Raw genomic sequence first — 20528 nt, forward strand, 5'->3', positions numbered from 1 at the left:
ATTTCCAAACTAGCATTATTGTATCAATGTCCTTTTATCCATGTAAGCTACAGCTGTCGCTTTGCTCATTTGCCTCAAGAAAAAAGAAACAAAAACAAACTCTCTCTCTCTCTCTCACACACACACACACACACACACGCAGGCTTTAACAGTACTTGACCTGGAGCAACAATAGGGATGGTTCAATTTCCCTGCAAATATCTTCCTGGCCTGTGCAGAGACTTAAACTATTGACCCTGCAGTCTCAAGCTCACATCCTCAAACTTGAGTCTTTCTTGCTGCTGTTATCTTTGCCCATGAAAACACAGTGAAACAGATGTTTCATTGACCGCCTCACCTCCATCAAACACCTTTCTCACCTTTTTCCTTCTCTTACTCTACCCTCCTGTACGTCTTTCCATCAGTCACCCCTTTTCCATCAAGGTTGCAAACAGAAGCTGATCACCATATTCATGAGGTCTCTAGATGACAAATGAACGCGAGAGCAGAAGAAAGAACAAAACCTCCTCTTTATTGTGCTCTCATCACATATCAATCATCCTCTCACCTGCAATTATTTTCTCAATCCCCTCATATTCTTTCTCCTTTCAGCTTTTGCTGCCCCTCTGGTCTCTCTCTCCTCTCTGTCTCTCATGTCTGTCAAAAATCTGTTTATATGGGGGCACTGAGAGGGACATGTCTGTGTCTGTGTGTGTGTGTGTGTGTGTGTGTGTGCGTGCATGCGTGAGTTTGCACATCGCGACACTGACAGAAAGGCTAAACGCCCTGTATTGTATTATGTGATGTGATGTTTGTGTCTCGTGTGTGTGTGTGTGTGATGAGAGTGAACGGAGAGTAATGAAGACAGAAACACTGTGTATATGTTGACAGTGATAAAGAGGTGACTTATAGACTCCACAATACAATACTCTTACTGGCTTGAGTGTGCGTCCCTCTTTACTTCTTACGTCCCTTCTTAATTCAGCCCTTTCTCTCGTTTCCTCTTTTCTTCTCCCTATCCATCTTTCTCTCTCTCATGTTCTCACCATGAGTGAAGATTACTTTTTAGACCTGGATACGACAACACTATTCTCGCACTATTGCAGGGAAAGTCCTGGGGCCCAAAAAGCCTGTTTTATGAGGCTCGGAAAGTGACAGTGGATTGTGCAAATGAAAATAAATTTTGGTGTTGAAAGCAAGACTGAAAAAAGGCAACACTGAAGCAGTGAAAGGATATAACATGCATTAAAAATGCTTTCATTTTATAATATCGAATAAAATTTTAGAATATTTTGATGTGTTTTTCAATGATTGTTTTTCTTCATGTTTGTCTTAGGCCTCGTTCAGACACAATTCTGTGCTATTCACATTATTTAAATGACAGTTAGGGTTCAGGTTTTATTTTGTCCTGTCAGTGTTTTTCCACTGTCCCTTGTTTTCAGTTTCAGCTAGAACATATTAATAATTTCTTCACGTGAACTTTTCCAAAATGAAAAAAAAACCATAGGTGTGAGTTCATCTGTTTCTCTCTGCCCTTGTTTTTCACCTAAAACCTGACATGAGCTCTGCTAGCTAATGTCAGCTGTCATAGCTAATGTTTTATGTGAAAAACAACTTCTGTCTACTTGTCTGCTTTTCTCCCATCCTTCCTTTCTCCCTTCGTCCATTATCCTTCACATTTTCATACATCACACCTTCCTCACTCTCTCTGTTTTCTTTCTTTCTGAATTTCTTATTGTCCTCACCCTTTTTCCTTTTCTTCTGTCTCCTTCCTTTGTCCTTCAGTTGTCCTCAGCTTTCTTTCTTATTTTTACATATTTCCATCTTTGACCTTCTCACTTATTTTTCCTCACTTCTAAGTACCTATTTTTTCAGGTTTTATTCTATTGAAAAGCTTTTTATCACCCTTAACTGGGCAAGCAAAAATAAATGAACGCACTGTTGTGTATTACTGTCGCATATAATGTGACACTTTTGAGCCATTGTGCTGCATTATTCCGCTTTGAATTACATGGCTGAAGATGACTAACAACCGCAAACACAACCAGAGTCCCCCTCTCTCTCTGTCATGGATGAAAATCTGAAAAATAAAGACCTTTGTTGCATTCATTTCATCCTGCCCCCCCCCTCCCACCTCATGCTATCTCTCTGTGACAGTTTGAAAGGGAATAATGACATGACGCATCACCATTTTAAGGCGCATGAATGAGACGACTGAATGAGCTGAAAGAGAAAGACAAAGGGACAGTTAGAGATATAGAGAGTGGTGGAGGGAAGACAAACAGATGGAAGGAAAGTGAGATAGAGGCAGACACCTCGCAGGGACAGAGGGAGACAGACGTAGAAAGATAAATGCGATGGGGGGTGGGGGTGGGGGGGTGAGAGAGACAGAGACAGACAGAGAGACAAGACGGGAGAAAGAGGACAGAAAGCCTGCCTCCTTATCTTACCCTGCCTTTCACAGCCAGCCTCTCACTGGCACTTAATACTACTTCTGCATGCGTGTGTGTGTGTGAATTTCTGAAAATAACTGTAAGCATGTTTTACTGCTTCTGTGCACTCAACTGGGCTGCAACTAATTACATTTTAATTAGAATCTAATCTATCTCTTATTTATCTTCGATAACTCATTTATTGTTTAGCCACGTGTAAAAAACCAGCACATACCACCAGTGCAAGGTTGACCTCACAAATGTCTTTTCCCTCCATCAGTTTCTCACGAGTACCTGATCAGTACTTCACATGTGTGACTGAAGAGGAAGTGAAATGGCCCACTCCTTACTCCTAACGTACTTTCATCATTAGCTCTTAATTAATTAATGCGTCGACTGTTTTCAGATACAGGCGTGTTTGTGTGTGTGTGTGTGCCTGATTTCCAGTACTACACAATAACTACAGAATTTGTTTAATGCCCCCATACATGCGCTACTGTGCTACTGTGTGTATGTGTGTGTGTGTGTGTGTGTGCGCCTGTGTCTGTTCAGGTGATTTCCGTGAAGGTCATTTATTTAATCTGGCACATGTGTGAGTTTACACATCACACTTACTTACTAGACTCAGGTTTAGCAGCATTCTTAACATCATTCCTAAGGGGTATATTATACACTGGCCGAGGTGGGAGGACACGCTAATATCACATGACAAGCAGTAAATGGAGTCAAACATTAGAAGAGATTCTGGATTAGAAGAAGAAAGAGAAACAAGTGGTGGCCGAGCAATTAGCTGAGCCTCACTGGCTTTAAATATGACTGACATTTGGGTCAGAGTGGTAAAACAAATTACTGATGATAACCCAGCAATTTGCTGAGTTTGTGACGAATGAAGGAACATTTTACATTTACAGTTACTAAATGAAATTATGTTTAATTTGTCCAATCAAATCACAATTATTCATCCTTCAGTTTATGTTTTTTTTCAGAATGCTGGTTTAATAGTCATATTAATTTTCACTCCACATTTATCAGTCAGCTTTGCCAGTTTTATTCTTTTGGCTCACACAAAGAAAAATCAGCAATTCATTGTTTAATTTGTGTCTAATCCCTGATTTTTTCTTTTTCCCTTTTTTTTTTACACAATTCTGCTTCTACTTAATTCTTTCTCATTTGGCTTAATCAAATAGCTTGCTTAGTGATCACTTTAATTTTCAATCCCCATTCATCATTTAATCTTTCAACTTCCACTCCTCAAATAAGCACGACTGATAGCAAGATATGAAACTTCAGAATGAATTTAACCAGAAACAAAAATGTCAGATTTTTCAAGGGATATGGAGTCTAGCTGTGTTTAATGAGGCAGAAAGAATAATATAATGTTAACCCAAGAGTGGACCTGTAGCGCCAACAAGTTATTGCTTAGTTAAAAATACCAGAAGTCTTCCAATAAATGTATCTGACATTTAAATCATGCATTTATTCTGAGCCATTTACAGACTTTTAAACTTCAGACAGCAATGATTGCATGTGCGTTACACTCCTACACACTTCTGATGATGCAGGGTTTTAAGGGCTGAATCAATCAGCGGATGTGCAAATAACTCCTCATGCTCTATTATTCTTTCTCTCCAAATTTATTTTATTATACTATCATGAATCAATCTTAAATAAGCTCGTTTTGTCGTCCTCTTGCCAGTAGCCCTCATCAGTATTGTAACAATGAGCATAATGAATTGTGTTTACAACCCACAGCATTATGTAATAATGAGAAGAGCAGAGAAGATGGAGGAAGGGTGGCAGAAAGGAAAAGAAAAATCAGTAAAATAAAAAAAAGAGAATGGAAAAAGGAAGGCAAAGAAAACAACAGTTGGAGAAAGGAGGAATAAAGCGATGATGAGGAGAAGAAAAATGAAGCAGTGAATGTAGAGAAGAGGAAGAGAGAAGAGGAAGAGAGAAGAGGAGGTGAAAAAAGAGGAACATGAACAACATAACTGTGGTTGCGGATGTAAATCTCCCTCAGGTTAAAGCAAGATAATAATTAAAAATGTACTGCAGGGTCACACTGTGATCGTGTGTGCATGTGAGGGAGTGTGTGTAATGTGTGTCAACAGCCTTTATTGCTGAAGGTGTGTGTGTGTGTGTGTGTGTGTGTGTGTGTGTGTAGTGGTGTCAGGGGGCTGAGATTGCGGTACCCATTAAAAGGTGTCCCTGCTGCAATCAGTGTACAGAGGCCTTAGGGCCCATTTGTTGCTACATCAATCTGGAGTTAATGGAAACACACAACACACAAACACAGACTTGTACACACATCCAAACACATTTTCTGCCTACAGTGCTAACATTGTCGGAGAGAACACTGAACAGCAGGAGACACACATGTATGCACGTACGTATGAGCTTGAACACATGCACACGTACACACACAAAGCTGGCAAGAAAGCCACAGCACCAGACCACAGCAGAACACTGCACACACTGTTCAGTACACAAGCAAATCCTAATGAGATCCCTTCAGTTTTAAAATTCCTGTCTCCTTCTTTATCAGACCCTTCTTTTTGTTATCCAAGCAGAAACCTGATTTCCTCTCGCTTTCATTTCAAGAGGGCTAAAATTACATTTTTTGAGGTTGATCTCACTTGGCAATCCAAACATTCTGTGCTCTCAATGTGAAAATCACCCACAGAAGACAAATCAGAGTGAAAAGACTGAATTTGAAAATGTCATCCTTTGTCAGCCAGTTCTCATCATCACATAGGGCAGCAGAGTAGCGAGTCCTGTGCGGGCTTGATAAATGTTTTAGAAAAAAATAAATTGGATTGAGTACATAAATCATTAGACATTGAGTGGAAGAGATAAAAGTAAAAGTCAGAGAAGGACTCCGATGCACCTGATCTGATGTAGCAATGTAGAAGCCCAAAAAATCCTTTCAGCCTGTGCCAGGGATGTTACAAGAAAAGGAGAACCATCCTGAAATATGGTACCAGGTCTCCTAACAGACCCATACTCACTGATCCATGATTGTTACTCATAACAATTTTTAATTGTGTGTAGGTAAAGTGGTTAAAATCAGTTTTTTCATATTAACAATGGACTCGATGTAATTGGAAGATCACAATAGAGTGGAATTTGATCTGATCACCTCAGCTGTGAGAGGGTAGATACTGAAGTGTCCATAGTGGTGTCCAAACAGGGCACAGACATACCACCCCATAAAGAAACACCACAGAAATGAATGCTTTGTACCAAACATAGAGGAAGCATTTTTAAAATGAGGACCTTAAGGATTACCACTTTAACTTAAGAGTAAAGAAGAGTGTTGGTTCTTACCAGGCGTAATTTCTATCACCGTATCTTGTCTCTCTGGAGGGAAAAGGACCTTTGGAGGCTGAGTGGTCTGGAGAGCTGGGGGACAGAGAGAGAGAGATACAGGAGGTATGTTGATTATCACAAATGTATGAGAGTTTTAAACTAATGAGACTTGGTCTGACGGACACATACACTATATAGATAAAAGTACTGGCCCACCTGACCAGTACACCAACAGGGACTTTAATGACGTTGCATTCTAAATACGCAGACAGTTTCGCAGCTGTAACAGCTTCCACTCCTCTGGAAAGGCTTTCCACGAGATTTTGGAGTGTTTCTGAGGGAATCTTTGCCCATTCATACAGTAGAGCATTTGTGAGATCAGACACTGATATTGGATGAAGTAGCCTGGCTCCCAATCTCCATTCTAGTTCAACCCAAAGGTGTTGGATGGGGTTGAGGTCAGGGCTCTGTGTGGGCCAGTCAAGTTCTTCCAAACCAAACTCATCCAACCATGTCTTTATGGAGCTTTGCTTTGTGCACTGGGACACAGTCATGCTGGAATAGAAAAGGGCCTTCAACAAACTGTTGCCACAAAGTTGGAAGCATAGCATTGTCTGAAATGTCTTGGTATGCTGAAGATTTCTCTTCACTGGAAGTAAGGGGCCGAACCCTTAAAAAAAAAACCCCTGTAGTGTATCATCAGTATGGGCCATCACTCAGCAAAGGAGAAATTCCACTTAAATTCTAAGTTCACACACACATTCACTGTACCCATTCAGATATTAATTTGTAAGGCTTGAATAGAGAGATATAATGGGGTGTCTTGGTTTTGACAAAGCATAGAACAAACCAACAGGTGTTAGGTGTTCCTGCACTTCTGTCATTTGGATAAAAAGGCACTTTAAGACATAGTGCAAGGACAAATAGAGGAAAAGAATCAAGAGTTGGTCAGTGATAAATGAAACAAAACAGACAAACAACATACAACAAGGCAGGCCTGAGATTTGGGATAGCCTTAGAAACAGTTGCAGTTGTTGGTTGAAGAGCTCCACGTGACACTTTTGTAAGGAAAGGTGCTGTGAGATTGCTGGCCTTTGCTCTACCAACTGATCGCTGCTCTGTAGCACCACAAAGCCAAATATAAAAAGACTGCAGCTCATTTACCGTCATACCTGCAGGATGCTGTCTCAGCCACAGAGGCAGCTCTGTGCACAGCTTATCTCACCTCATGATTTCTTCCGTCTCTTTGCAGACAAATGGGTTGACTGACTGACGGCCTTTCAACTCTGATGCCCAGCAGATGCTCTCTGCTTCCACCTGAAGTGCCTCTTAATTTCACCTCACTGGACACAAATATTCTTTGCTGTCCAACACATTTTTCCCTCACAAAATCCACAAGTGTCTGATAATACTCTGTTTCAGTATTTTTCTCTTTTGAAGGCTGTACTGTGCAATATATAATCTGCTCTGTGTTGACCTGTTGGTCAGTCAGTTTGTCCACAGCTGTGTTGCATGCTAAAATATTTCAAAAACCACTGGAAGATAACCATGCACTTTTGCACAGATATTGTTGGTTTCCAGATGATGAATCTAAATGACTTTGATGATTAGACGATTTCCCCAGAGAAAACACCAGAGACAAAGGACTTGGGTACAAAAACAGTACAAAACTACAACAAACTACAACAGTGCAAAAATAAGATTAAAAAAAACACATTTCATCAATATCCTCCAGTGTTCTCTTTTTCATCATTGGTCTACAACTCCATAGCTGAAATTGTTTTATTACTTTATTACTCTTACTCTTTCAGTGTAACTTACTGTCAGGGTCCCATGTTAGTCTAAATGCTCTCACTTTTCTCACAGTTTTGAAACTGCTATTAACATTGAAAAACATGAATAAACTTTTTATTTCTTTTCTTTTCTGCTCCACCTTGTATTTAAGCTTCCTTCTCCCCAATAACCCTGTCAATGCCTCTATCCTTCCGTCCCTCTCACTGTTTCTCTGATAAGACTGATAGCTTCATTTGCATTCTGACAGGATCACTGCGCCCTTTTGAGATTAATGAGACAACCCTTCACCTAGACCTGCTCCTGTTCCATCCTCCACCCTACACCTTTCCTCTCCTCTCCTCTCCTTTCTGCTTTGTCACCCTTTCCCTCACTGTGTAAAGTAGGCCTTTAGTTGCTGCTGTCTCTCAGAGCAGGAACAACACACATGAATAGTAAAATGATTCACAATAGATGTAGACATTTGTCATTTCCTTCCTTTCCTCTCTTTCAGTCCAAGCCTATTTTGTGGTAAAATCACGACAGAACAAGCTACGTGGCTTTTCATGGCTTTAAACGGGGTTAAGTGTCCTTTTTGTTGGGTGCACACAGGTGTAATTACCTGTACCTGCCTGGTATTTTGGGGAGTTGTTGTGAACTTAACTGCTGCAAGAATGAGGCACAGTGGGAGCAACACCTGTCATTTGTTCTGGTGAAGTTGTGGTGCAGTGCGTGAATCACCGAACACATCCGACTCAAAAGACTGTTTTGTAAATTGTTCTTTTTGATCACGAAGTCTCCCCAGCAACATCCACTCTGAACTCTATACTGCATTATATTGTACCATTTGGACCTTCCTGGATACTCTGTGCAACTGTCTTGTACTACACACAGCACTTCTGGTACAAAATTACCACACAACACCACATGCACCAACCAACATATGCCATTAACTCACAAAGACCAACTCCTTGAGTGGAAATTGTGTGTGTTTGGAGTCTGTGTTAACCTGAATAAAAATCTGAATATCAAAAGGTGTGTGGTGGACAGATGATAATGTTAGGGTTGCTGTTTACTTTTAGCACACAGGCTTGCAGAGACACACACAAACGCACAAGCGTGCATTTGAGTTTTTTCTTTGAACTTTTCATAATGTAGGCTTGTTTTGAAAATAACAGTAGACTATTGATGTGGAAATTTGTCTATGTGTGTGTGTGTGTGTGTGTGTGTGTGTAGGTGTGTGGGGAGCAACTGCCATTAGGTTAAAGACCACCTAGGACCATTTGGTCCCAGGAAGTAATGATGATTCACAGGAAGTAAACACAGGTGCTTTTTACATAGCCCTTATCAAAAACAAGTTACAGTGTTTTACAAGACCATAGTTCAAATTATGTGGGACCCAGAGGATACTACTCTAACCCATGGAGGGAGGACTGGCTCCCATGAAAGCAGTAAAATCATACACCTGTGGGGAGTACCAAAATGCAGCATCATTACATTATAATCACAAATAAAGCTCTTCTTACTTCAGTATATTGAATAATATTTGCTTACTCACAAAAATCGATCTTGTTAGGTCAATTTTTTTTTTTTTTATTTAGAGACCCCCCCCACAAAAATCAAATCATAATTTGAACCCTGACAAAGATATAAACACAAGTGAAACTAACAGATAAAAAATTAATAACAGTAAAAGGGCTGCAGTCTGAGAAGTGAAGTAAGAATGACTAAAATTCAGTAAAAACAACAATCAAGAAAAACATACAGGTAATGAGCGTAGAGATGCTGGAATATAGATTTGTGGTTTTTGTGAGCAGCTTTGCTACAGTATTTTGCTATTGAGTGGGACAGGAAAAGAAAGTTACAGTCAACAAGTGTTAAAAACATGGATGACAGTTTCCAGATTTTTAGTGGATAAGCATGACTGAATGACTGACGTCACCTGCTGGTGTAAAGTTTGTTATCAAAGATAAGACCCACAAATCAGCTCTCTGTAATATGTTTTTGTTTTTCTACTGAATCTGAGGATTACGTGTTCCAGCTTGATTCATACGTCCAAGCTTGACTTGAGATAAATTTGCATACAAATAACCAGACAACTCTGGATTACACAACAACAAAATGTTTGTATGACTGTGTGATGAAGGGATGTGATCATGATTTGATAGGCTTGTGGAAAAAAAGATGTGGAAAAAGTGTAGAAAGAGATTAAAAGTGCCACATTTTTTCTACTTTACTGCATAACTGCAACAATTAAATTAATATAATGCTGCCCTAATCAACATTTCTACAAAAACAAATTACGGAATGACCGTGTACTGTTTAATGTGAAATGGGTTATTTGTAGTGGTGAACTTTGCACTGAATTCTGCAGTCCCCCTCCGCTCTATGTAGCTTTTTAAGCATCTTTTAAACCGACTGTAAGTTCAAGGCCAAGCACCAAACAGCAGACAGACAAATGCAGTCACTGACTGGTGAGAGGAATGAAGAACTGAGCTAAAGCCAATTGTTTTCCCCAAGAATTGGTGAAAACACAAAAGAAGTGTTTACAGAAGAGTGAATATTGAACTCACATCATCAAGCAGACAACAACATGCCTCCAAATAAATGCTCATCTTGGTCAGCTCGGTGATAGCAAATGTTACTTAATGCCAGTTACACATGCAAGAAATATATTTTATATTATTGTATTTTATACTGTGTGCACTGAGCAGACAAAGAAGCAACACCACATTACAAAGACTCAAACTCAAGGACAGATGTCTGCAACTCTGCCTCGAATGCTCTTCAAATGAGACTTGACCTTTTTCATTTCAGTGCTGTGGGGCAGCTCTGCACATCAGGTCATGCAGAGCAATAATCAGTTAACAGACCTTAGACAGAGTAGTGAAAGTTTGTTTTAGTGCTTATCTCCTACTGCAGTCATTACAAGGGATATATACCTGACATTTTCTCAAAGCTAAAGCTACGTCTGAATGTGTGTGGATGTGTGTCATCAGATATGAATTATGATTAAATGAGTGCCAGAAAGTTCAGAATGTGAGAAAGTCACTTGAGTAACTTTTCTGTGATTGAAGATTATCTGAATCCTCCTGACTTATCTGATACTTCCAGTTTACCAGCTGCTTCATGTAGATTGAAACAAACACTGTCTTACTGCAGGCTTTGCCTCCACAAATGGAATGAGTACAGTTTGCATGTCAAACCAAATGTGACCTTTTTTTCCTTTTCCCTTTCAAAATCCAATGATATTAAGATTCACATAAAAAAAACCTTGCAATTACAGCATAAAACAAGACATTTGTTAACATTTAAAACAAAAGTCACAGTTTGACTGCCATTTTCTCAGCAAAAGATTAATTATTTTTGCTTTGAGGCCTATAATCTTTTGTGCTGCAAATGGAATGACCTTAGCATTTCAAGGGTCACTAATTTTGACCTTTGCTGCTCTCTGTCCAGTGAAACTACCAAACACATTATGTCTCATCTGACCTTTGACGCACGCAATTTTGTAACACGGATAAAGTTTTCAAATCTCAGCTGAGATACATTTTATAAAAGTATAAACCTTTTCATCTGTATTAATATGCATAATAAACAAAATATACATAATCTCGTTTTGTCCTGTTTCTTGGTTTTTATGTTACAAAGCTCTGTGAACATCCTTGATGTCTGGCAAACATGTTGAGTAAATTTCCGTACTCATAAGACACACACAAAAAAAACCAAAAACAAAAAAAAAAACCCAAATAACTCCTTTGTTTACCTTAATGTGTGCTAGCTTATGATGTCCATCACTGCATTTTGCTGGTGCATTGCAGCAGCATCTCTTAAAGACTGCAATAGTGTAAATATACGGGCAGGGATATTTACGGTGCATGTGTGCCCTCATGCCCATGCACAAGACTTCAGAGCAAGAGAATACCTACAAAGTGACACCATGGGGCTTTTTAAAAAAGAGAACACATTCTTTTCCCTACAAATGAAAACGACAACTAATTAGCAATACAATACATTATTGCTCAGTTCAGTACATTCAGGGATTCTGTTGTCACAGCCTCACTTGATCTGACATCTTTAGCTTGTCCTGCTACTTAACTTTTGATAGGTGGACACTACTTTGTGACATTATCGTGCTTCTATGATTGAATTGAATGTACACTATATAGACAAAAGTATTGAGACATCTGACTATTACACTAACGAGGCACTGGTCGGGTCGGGCACTGGTGTTGGATGAGGGTGATTGGCTCGCGTCAGCCCATTCTTGTTCGTCCCGGGGATGATCGATGGAGTTGAGTTCAGGGCTCTGCGTGGACAAGTCAAGCTCTTCCACACCAAACTCATCCAACCATGTCTTTATGGACCATGATTTATGCACTGGGATGCAGTTACGCTTCCCTTCCCCAGACTGTTGCCACAAAGTTGGAAGCATAGTATTGTCCAAAATGTACGCTGAAGCTTTAAGGTTTCCATTCACTGGCAGTAAGGGGCTGAGTCCAACCCCTGAAACACAGCCCCATAAAGAGGTGTGTCTGAAAATGTTTGTCTATATAATATACATTTTATGTAAATGATGCACAATTTTTAATGCAACATTTCCATTTGGCGAATTACATGTTTATTTACAACTTTGCATGGTAACAAAGTGGTGGTGGTGCAATAAAGCGCTATAAAGTAGTGTAAAATAGTCGTCAAAATTATCAAATGAAGTTCAAGATTCTCACAGCTGTACTTATACAAAATAATTGAGTAAGCAGACATTTTAACAATTGAACAGTTGTACATTTTGTGCTGTTCAGTGTGCATAATCAGATACTACATTCTGTATTTCAAATTGATTTGACCTTTTGGAGAAACATGAAATGTCTGGCAAAGCAGAGAAGCGCCAGACATTAATGTTTAGTCCTGATACATTTAGATTTGTATATCTTGCCCTATTCACAGTAAGACTCATTTATTCCTGCCAGAACACACTCTAATTTCACATTTTCTTTTTAACTCTTATGATGCAATCCTGAGGGAAAATGAAATAATTTAACTGTTGCCATGCAATGCAAATAGCCAGATTGTTTTTCTTACTGTCACACTAGTGAATACTGAGTGAAAATCTGACATGAAACAAATAAATAAACTTAAATTGAATCTTATCAACCAGCCCCAAAATCATTTGGTTACTGTCCTTGTTATCCTTGTATGTTTGTTTGTAATTTCCCTCTGAACCCTTCACCTCCTCTATTTTTTATCTCTTTTTCATCATCTTTTTTTCGGCAACTCCCATTTTCCCCGTGAACTTGTTTTTCGTCCCTTTGCGAAAACGGAGGAATTCTGACTCTAACAGAACAGACTACTGTGTTAAAGTAAGTTAGATTTTTATACCTTTTTTTAGATCTTACTAGTAACTTTACGCTCTGTCACCACTGCTGTAGTAGTTTGTGTTTATGAATGTGTCTTTATTCAAAGATTCAAAGAGGTCTATTGTCATATACACAGTCAATACAGGGTCAACTGAGCAATGAAATACTTGTGACAAGGCAGACAAACAACTCCAAGAAGACATGCAATAAACAAATAGATGAAAACTTAAAAAAATAAGTAAAATAGGAAGCCCATATATATACACTATGGAACCAGTATATACATGTGCAACATCAGACCAGATGTGCAATATCAGTGCTCATGGGGACCTGTGTGATTCTGTGTGTTTTTGTATTTGAATCATGCATGTTCTCTGGATGGGCAACAAGTTAATGTGTCATTAAAAACTAACACTGTTAGAGGCGTGTGTGTGTGTCAGCAATGAATGCAAGTCAACAGAATGTACCCACATGTACACAATGTGATGGCGTTGGTGTTTGAATGTGTGTGTGCACATTAGTGTACTTTCCGCAGGAATGTGTTTTCTTGCATGTTTTTAGATGCCTTTATCTTTGTGTGTTTAAGATGTTTGTGTGTGTGTGTAAAAGGGAGTACACATTGTGGATGCATATTTATCTCAGCGCTGTGATAATTTGTCTTGTGAGTCAGATGAAGTCAGTTGTCTCCTTTTATGAATAACAGACATACGGTCCACGTCAGTAATATTTTGACTTTGTTCAGTTCACCACCTCATGCTTGCGTAGGCTCTTGTCTTTTATTTTGAGTTTTTCACATAAGTGGCAACCAGTCATTTACATCAAAGGGTATTTGCATGGAACCTCATGAATGCAGAGAGAGGAACACACTCTGCATTTACCAGAGGTGCCGTTGAGTCAAATAAAACTCGCACAAGACAGCCAGGCTACAAACAGGTAATAATCTTATAGAATAGGCATAATGATGATGTGATGCATTGCTGGAGATCAAACTATTCTTCATTATGTAAAGTAGTTAAAATGATCTCAGTCTAAAACATCAAAAGCAGTAAAATGAAACACATACATTAATGCAGCAGTAACATTAACACAAAAAACATCAGATATAATAAACTGAAACATTTTACTGCACAGTGATGAATGCAATCCAGTCATGTCTCTACTTTTGGAACTGTAACTATTATCATTTTAAAGAGACACAGGCAAAACAAGCCCTGCTAATACTTTTATTTGTTCATATTCAAGGTAAACTTAATCATTATTTGATATCACACTGTGTTTGCACAGTTTGAAGGTGAGACATTGTGCTAAGCATGGAGCCTGTTATCAGTTACCAATGTATAACATATAAAAGATGAAGATGAAAGATGAAAGTGACATATTTTGTCATTGGAGGGAACTCACTCCAACGAAATTTGTGCTCTGCATTTAACCCACCCAAGTGACGTGCACACACACACAGCAAACCCGGGGAGCAGTGGGGGTTAGGTACCTTGCTCAAGGGTACCTCAGTCATGGACACCGGTACGGGGAATCGAACCAGCGATCCACCGGTTACGGGTCCGACACCCTAACCGCTGATCCACGACTGCCCACAAAAAAAAAAAAAAAAAAAATAAAAAAAAAAAAAAAAAAAAAAAAAAAAAAAATCAGGGTAGAGCGCGAACGCAGTCCCCCACTACCAGAAATTATGCAGTCGAGATTCCCACATTTGGGGAATTCGCAGGGGTCAGCACAACCGGAGTGCAATGGCCGAGCCTCGCCCTGGGTGAACCACCTTGGTGATCATGGTATCTCCCCTGCCAGGTAAGTATCTGAGCTTTGGTGCCAAGAAATGCCAGAGATATGGAGAATGTTGGCCTGTTACTATCATTCAATAAATAAGCTGATTTTCTTAAAAGATGTACTCCTGCAAATGCCATTAAAAAATAGATTTGAATTTTTTGGATGAAAGTCATGCTTCTAAAATGTGAAGGGTTAAACATTTTGGACTGGAAGAAAATGTCTTTTGATAACAGAAAGCTGAACCATGACAGAAATCATGCAAGTCCAAGTTTATGCTGATGTCGTTATGGCGATCTGGTTTTGTGTGAGATATACATGGGCCTATTTCTGATGCAACAACGGCTCTTTGGAGAGAACCAGGGCCCGAAGGCCTCAGACACTGTGCAAAGCAAGTGTGTGTGAGATCGATGTCCTTTAATGTGAGTCTGGTGCAAGTGCTGGCATGGGGGAAACATTAAACCAAAGTAGACCTTTCCTCACACACACACAGGTGTTTGCGTTGTAGATCATTATCACTGATACCATCTGCTGCAGAGCAGTGCCACACTGGAGGGACACCCTGATGGTGGAAACAAGCGCTCTCCCTTATCTCTGCACATAGAGCTGAATGATCAAGACATAAATTAAAAATGAACGACTCTGTAGGGAGTGGAGGAGGTGGCAAAGGAATACACACTCGATGAGCTTGGCTATGACAGGTATCTGGTGAACAAATTCAGCCGGCTTTAAAATGTTTTGAGAGGTCCTAATATCACAATATGATATCGTATTACATGGTCTTGTACACAGAATGTCACATTGTCGCATTGGTTTGTTAAAGATAAAGTGTTTTAGCAGAAAATATACGATTAAAGTATAAATTAAAGAAAGGGAGGATGCCAATGATCGTTCTGGTTGTCTTTATTCCAATAATTCTTTATATTATGAGGAAAATGGTTATCATGAGACTTGTTTTTTAATACCGCTAAACAGTCAAGGTCAGAAACTGAGTTTGTTGCAGCTTGAAGACTAATTGATTTCATTTATATGACATACCTTATCCTGCCAGTTTTTCTCAGTGGATTGTCAAACCTGATAAAAAGATGAATACAATAATGTAATATTGACACATTAATAAAATGAGTGCAACAGTGAAAAGGATCTGCAACAGAATCGCGAAATGAACTTCTTATTTAAAATTTAATTTCATCATCAAACAAATCTTGCAATCCAAGCAGGCTGATGAGTCTCAACAGAAGCTAAAATATTTTTGAAATGATCACAATTAAAAAAAAAAAAAAAAAAGAAATCCATTTGGCCGGACCCCAGAGCTCTCTCTCTCTCTCTCTCTCTCTCCCTCTCTCTTTCTTCATGACACTGGGTGACATACCCCCACAGGCAGCGTTAAACAACATCAGAAAACTGTGAGAGCTGGAAAAGGAAATGAAATGAATGAAACAGATGCATCCAATTAAAATATGAGAAAATCAAGACTAAGACAATGAGCAGAGTATAAATACACGAGGAATCAACTACATCCTCAAGAAGCACAGCTGGCATTGGTGCCGGACCGTTTAGAAGGCACCACCACCTCAGCATGAGTGTGTGAGCATGTATAGTTAACAATTCCAATTAGTTGATTTAAATCAGTGAAGGGACTCTTACGTAACTGCCGCTGGTCCCAGAGACAGCATGGGTTGGAACGCACACTATTTCCAGTGTAGGGGCTGGGGGCAGCTCAATCACCCATGGAGATTTAGCTAATTATCTTTCTGCTATCTGTAGGCTGTAGTGCTTTTCTCCCTCTCCTCCTCGAAGACTCACATTGAGCAGGTGGAATAACTGTCAAGACGATCAATTCAAGTCATTATTCACACCAAGCAAAACCTCTTTTTGGTGTGATCAGCTTACCGCATGGTGGTGGTTTTTATTTTCATTTATTCATTTTTTTCCATCTCATTAGATACGTGTAAAGGATAAGCCTGGGTAAAGCAGACTTAAAATTATGACCCAATCCAAACTTTTTGTCACAGTTTACAGACAAGCTTCTTAGTTTAAATTTGTCTGATTATTCGGCTACTGTTGACATTTTAGGTGAACTGCCTTATGTTTTTTACCTCTAATAACGAGGTTGAGATGATGTGTCTGAACTGTGCGATTGTCTGAATTCTCTGGTCTCCTGTCCTGTCAAATTTATCTTGGTAAGAACAATATATGATGACAAGACTACAAAAACACACCTTATCCTTTCGTATCCTCTCATTGGTGCAGATTAGACAAGTTAGCACTTTTTCTCTTCACGTAACTGGAACTGGCCGTGTTTTACTTCCTTTCTTTCTTGCTTTCTTTCTTTTATTTCATTTCCCCATTGATGTTGGTTATCTATGGGATGGCTGTAGGTTGGTGTGTTTGTAATGCTGTGATAAGTGAATCTGTTTCTATTCTGAAATTTCAGTTACATATTTGAATTAATTGGTGCAGCCAAGTCAGTGACTCAGTGTGCTATTATGCTGCTTGCTGCATGAGTGTGTGCTTTTCGCTATCACAACCGTACAGTAGCAGCGTTAATACAGCTGAAAATAACACAAGCACTTTTACTATGAGTATGACCGACCACTACCACCTCGGCTCTACCTCTGCTTCTACACCACTGCTCTTTCCAATCAAATCAGTATTGGTACGACTGCACTGCTGTGACCGTTTACAGTATGAGTTTGTTCAAAGTTTTTTGGTACTTCAAGTAACCTTGACCAACAAGATCTTTGAACAACTTTAAAAAAAGGTTGACTTGGGGACAAAATGTTGATTATGATGACAAATGCATGCATGACACTGAGCGAGAAGTAAGATCTGCTTGTGTGTGTGTGTGTGTGTGTGTGTGTAACTGCATCTGCTGCGAGGTGATAAGACCTTTAATAATGAGCTTGTTCGTTCTGTCATCAGTCAATGCACTGTCACTGTCTGGGATATATTCAATCATTAATACATTTTCATTTATACGTCGACTTTAAAAAGGAAGGAAAGAGAGAGAGAGTAAATGGACATTGAAAATGATTGAATGGGATCTAGACAGTGACAAAGTCTCTCTCTCTCTCACACACACACACTTTCCGTCAGTATCGAGGTCATACTTAGTCATTAAACCCTACATCTACATACCACCTCCATCATGTGCACACACGCTCCTTCATCTTCCATCATTAGTGTGTGAATTTTCTGAATTAACCATCACTTCATTTCCACAGGGCAGAGCATAACACTGGCTGAATTACAGGAAACATCTTTCTCTCTCTCTCCCACACGTCACAGTTGATTTAATTTTTATCTTTCAAGTGAAAACCAGTCGGAGTAAATGCTCACTCTTGGAGGGTCATGAAGCATGTTGTTGCAAAATGCAGCAATTTTCAACAGCCTCCTCCTGAAGTTTGGTTCACAGTTTTTCATTTTTTCCAGTGACTGCCTCAACCAAGCACCTTGGCAAATTGGGAGATAAACGCAGAATCCATATTCCTTCAGTCTAACACACAATCACAGACACAGACAAAAAAACTAATGAGGATAGAGGTGGCTGCCAGAGAACAAGGTAAGCGTAACACCCACACAAACACACATGTACAGCCATAAAATACACACACATGCATGCATGCACACTGATCGATGGATTCCATCCACTTCCTCCAGTATCAACCTTGCTGAGATGTGTGGTGGGTAATTATTCAAACTTTAATGTTTTAATGAGAAACATGTCCCCAACATCTATTCCAATAAATACTCTTGTGGGTCAATGTTGTATTCATCTGTCATGATGAAATATGTGTTTCAAGCACAGAAAAGAACACACACACACACACACTCAAATAAAAGTAAATAATGCAGACACACTGTGATGCCATATATATTCATCATGAAAATCAATGAAAGGGATAAACAGCAATTGATCAGAATGTAAAAGCTGGGCTTTATTAATCAATACTGAAGTCATCTGATCTTTAATAGACAATAAACACCATTAGATATGAAAATGTGTTTATGCAGAGGTACTTTATTATATGTGTTGGTGGCTTATATGCTTGTGCTGTATGTTAGCACTTTAGACAAAATCAAACAATCCAAAAGGAAATCCTGCATATCGATTTGTGATGTATGTTGAACAGCAAAAACATTATTGATGTCAAAATGTAAACATGCTATTTGAAGGGCACATTAGTCAGACGATGTTCTGTGTGATTGGCCCATCATTATGGCACATCACCACACACATGGCCCTCCTGCTACTCAGTTAAATATCGCTGCACTTTCTCATATACAGTCAAATGGAGTTATTTGTTGGGTCAAAGGATTGCTGGCAAAGAGGGTTTCTTTGTTTTTCCTCTTGTAAAGTTACAAATAACAATCCCCAGAAAAGTCGCATGGATGCATCTTTACCTAAATCATCAAGTCAAGTTCAAGTCATCAAGTACCTCAGTGCAAATTTTTGTTCAGTTTCAACAAATCAACAAAAATTGAAATATCTGCTGTCACCTCCATATGTATCTATCTACATGAAATCAATATTTCTTGTATTTACTCCAGGACAACTTCAATTAGTGTAAGCAAATCAAATCATTGTGAAAATGAATGGATGCATTTCACTTTTTTTCCCTTCTTAATGTACCTTGCTGTAGGTTGCATCTATAAGAGCTTTAAAAGTTTTCAAAAGTACTAAAGGCCCTTAGGGGGTGAAAACTTACAGTGTTTTCCCCAGCGATACATTAAAGCTCAGAATGTTCGTACAGAGGGCTGTTTAGCTGGTGAGGCTACAAAATGTCTGCACCCACAGCTCCTGAAGTCATTTTGAGAAGCACTGAGGGAAAACTGAGGGACCCCCACAACACAGACATGCACCCACGCACACACACACACACACCCAGACAAACACACACACATACCCTGCTGCTGTCCCCATCTGTTGAAAATGCGCACACACTGCCTTGGTAAGGAGGGGGGTTGAACTCTGTCCAAGCAGCTCTTGCTGTGTTTACTGCTGTTGATGTCTGGGTACATTTCATTAAAGGTGTGTATTTGTGTGTGTGTTACTGTGTGTACAAATTTAAATCAGCACTGGACCGAAGCCGATTTGTCTGAATGAGTGAATATTTCCTAGAACAGCTAAAAGTCACCATGGTGACAAGAGGTCAAAAGTCATTCCTTAAATGTTCTCTGAAGATCCAAAATGAGAAGGAATGAAGCAGATCAAGTACAGATGAAGTAACACCAACTCCCAATATGAAGACGATCATGTCTGTTTAATCATAAAATCTGTATAATGAATTCAAAATTACTGTTTGCAGGTTGGGATTCAGGGGAAAAGCTTTTGTTTCAGTCATTATGTCAGTATAGTACAGGAAGTGCACCATGGGCCTTCCTGTTGGGGTGGATCAGTTTGCTGTATTTTACAAGGAAAATTAAACAAAACTGAATCTGTGCAGGAATAATTTATAAAAGACCTAAGTTTTGAGTGACATAAATTTCCCTTCAGCTTACTGAGGTTGATTTCCAATTCCTTGCATTTCCATTTGTTCAGCTCTAAGTCCCAGGGTCATCCAACATAGAAGATAATGGAAAACTGTGTCAGCCCTCAGTGTTTACAAAGTGAAAGATACACTGAAAGATGCTTCAGCAAAGTGAAGACTGGTCCTCTTGTTTCCATATCATACAGCAAATGAGTCACACATACTGAGAGACACATCACACAAGTGCTTACACAGGCACAAGAAGTACTGTATGAAATATTCAGAGCAGTGTCACGCACAGACTACAAAATGACTGGATACCATGTAAGAATCACTTCTCGACTCCTGATTTGGAGGCTTTCTTTATTTCTTGTTACATTACATCTGAACTGATTAATAAAACCAATGATAATATCTCAACATGATCT

The 20528-nt window shown here is 39.2% G+C and overlaps 1 protein-coding gene and 1 non-coding gene across 5 annotated transcripts in view; both read right to left on the reverse strand.

Moving 5' to 3' along the window:
• The window catches only part of il1rapl2 (interleukin 1 receptor accessory protein-like 2), a 311687-nt gene that overhangs the window by 46377 nt on the left and 244782 nt on the right, over positions 1 to 20528 (reverse strand). For all 4 annotated transcript variants that reach the window (XM_046406986.1, XM_046406983.1, XM_046406985.1 and 1 more), the window contains exon 7: positions 5739 to 5813. In XM_046406986.1, the coding sequence (XP_046262942.1) occupies positions 5739 to 5813 (75 nt within the window). The remainder of the gene's footprint in view (positions 1 to 5738; positions 5814 to 20528) is intronic.
• Positions 14495 to 14658, reverse strand: LOC124068759. Its single transcript, XR_006844974.1, has one exon. It is a non-coding gene; the product is annotated as a U1 spliceosomal RNA (small nuclear RNA).

Source organism: Scatophagus argus, chromosome 12, assembly GCF_020382885.2.
Source record: "Scatophagus argus isolate fScaArg1 chromosome 12, fScaArg1.pri, whole genome shotgun sequence".
Taxonomy (NCBI): Eukaryota; Metazoa; Chordata; class Actinopteri; family Scatophagidae; genus Scatophagus; species Scatophagus argus.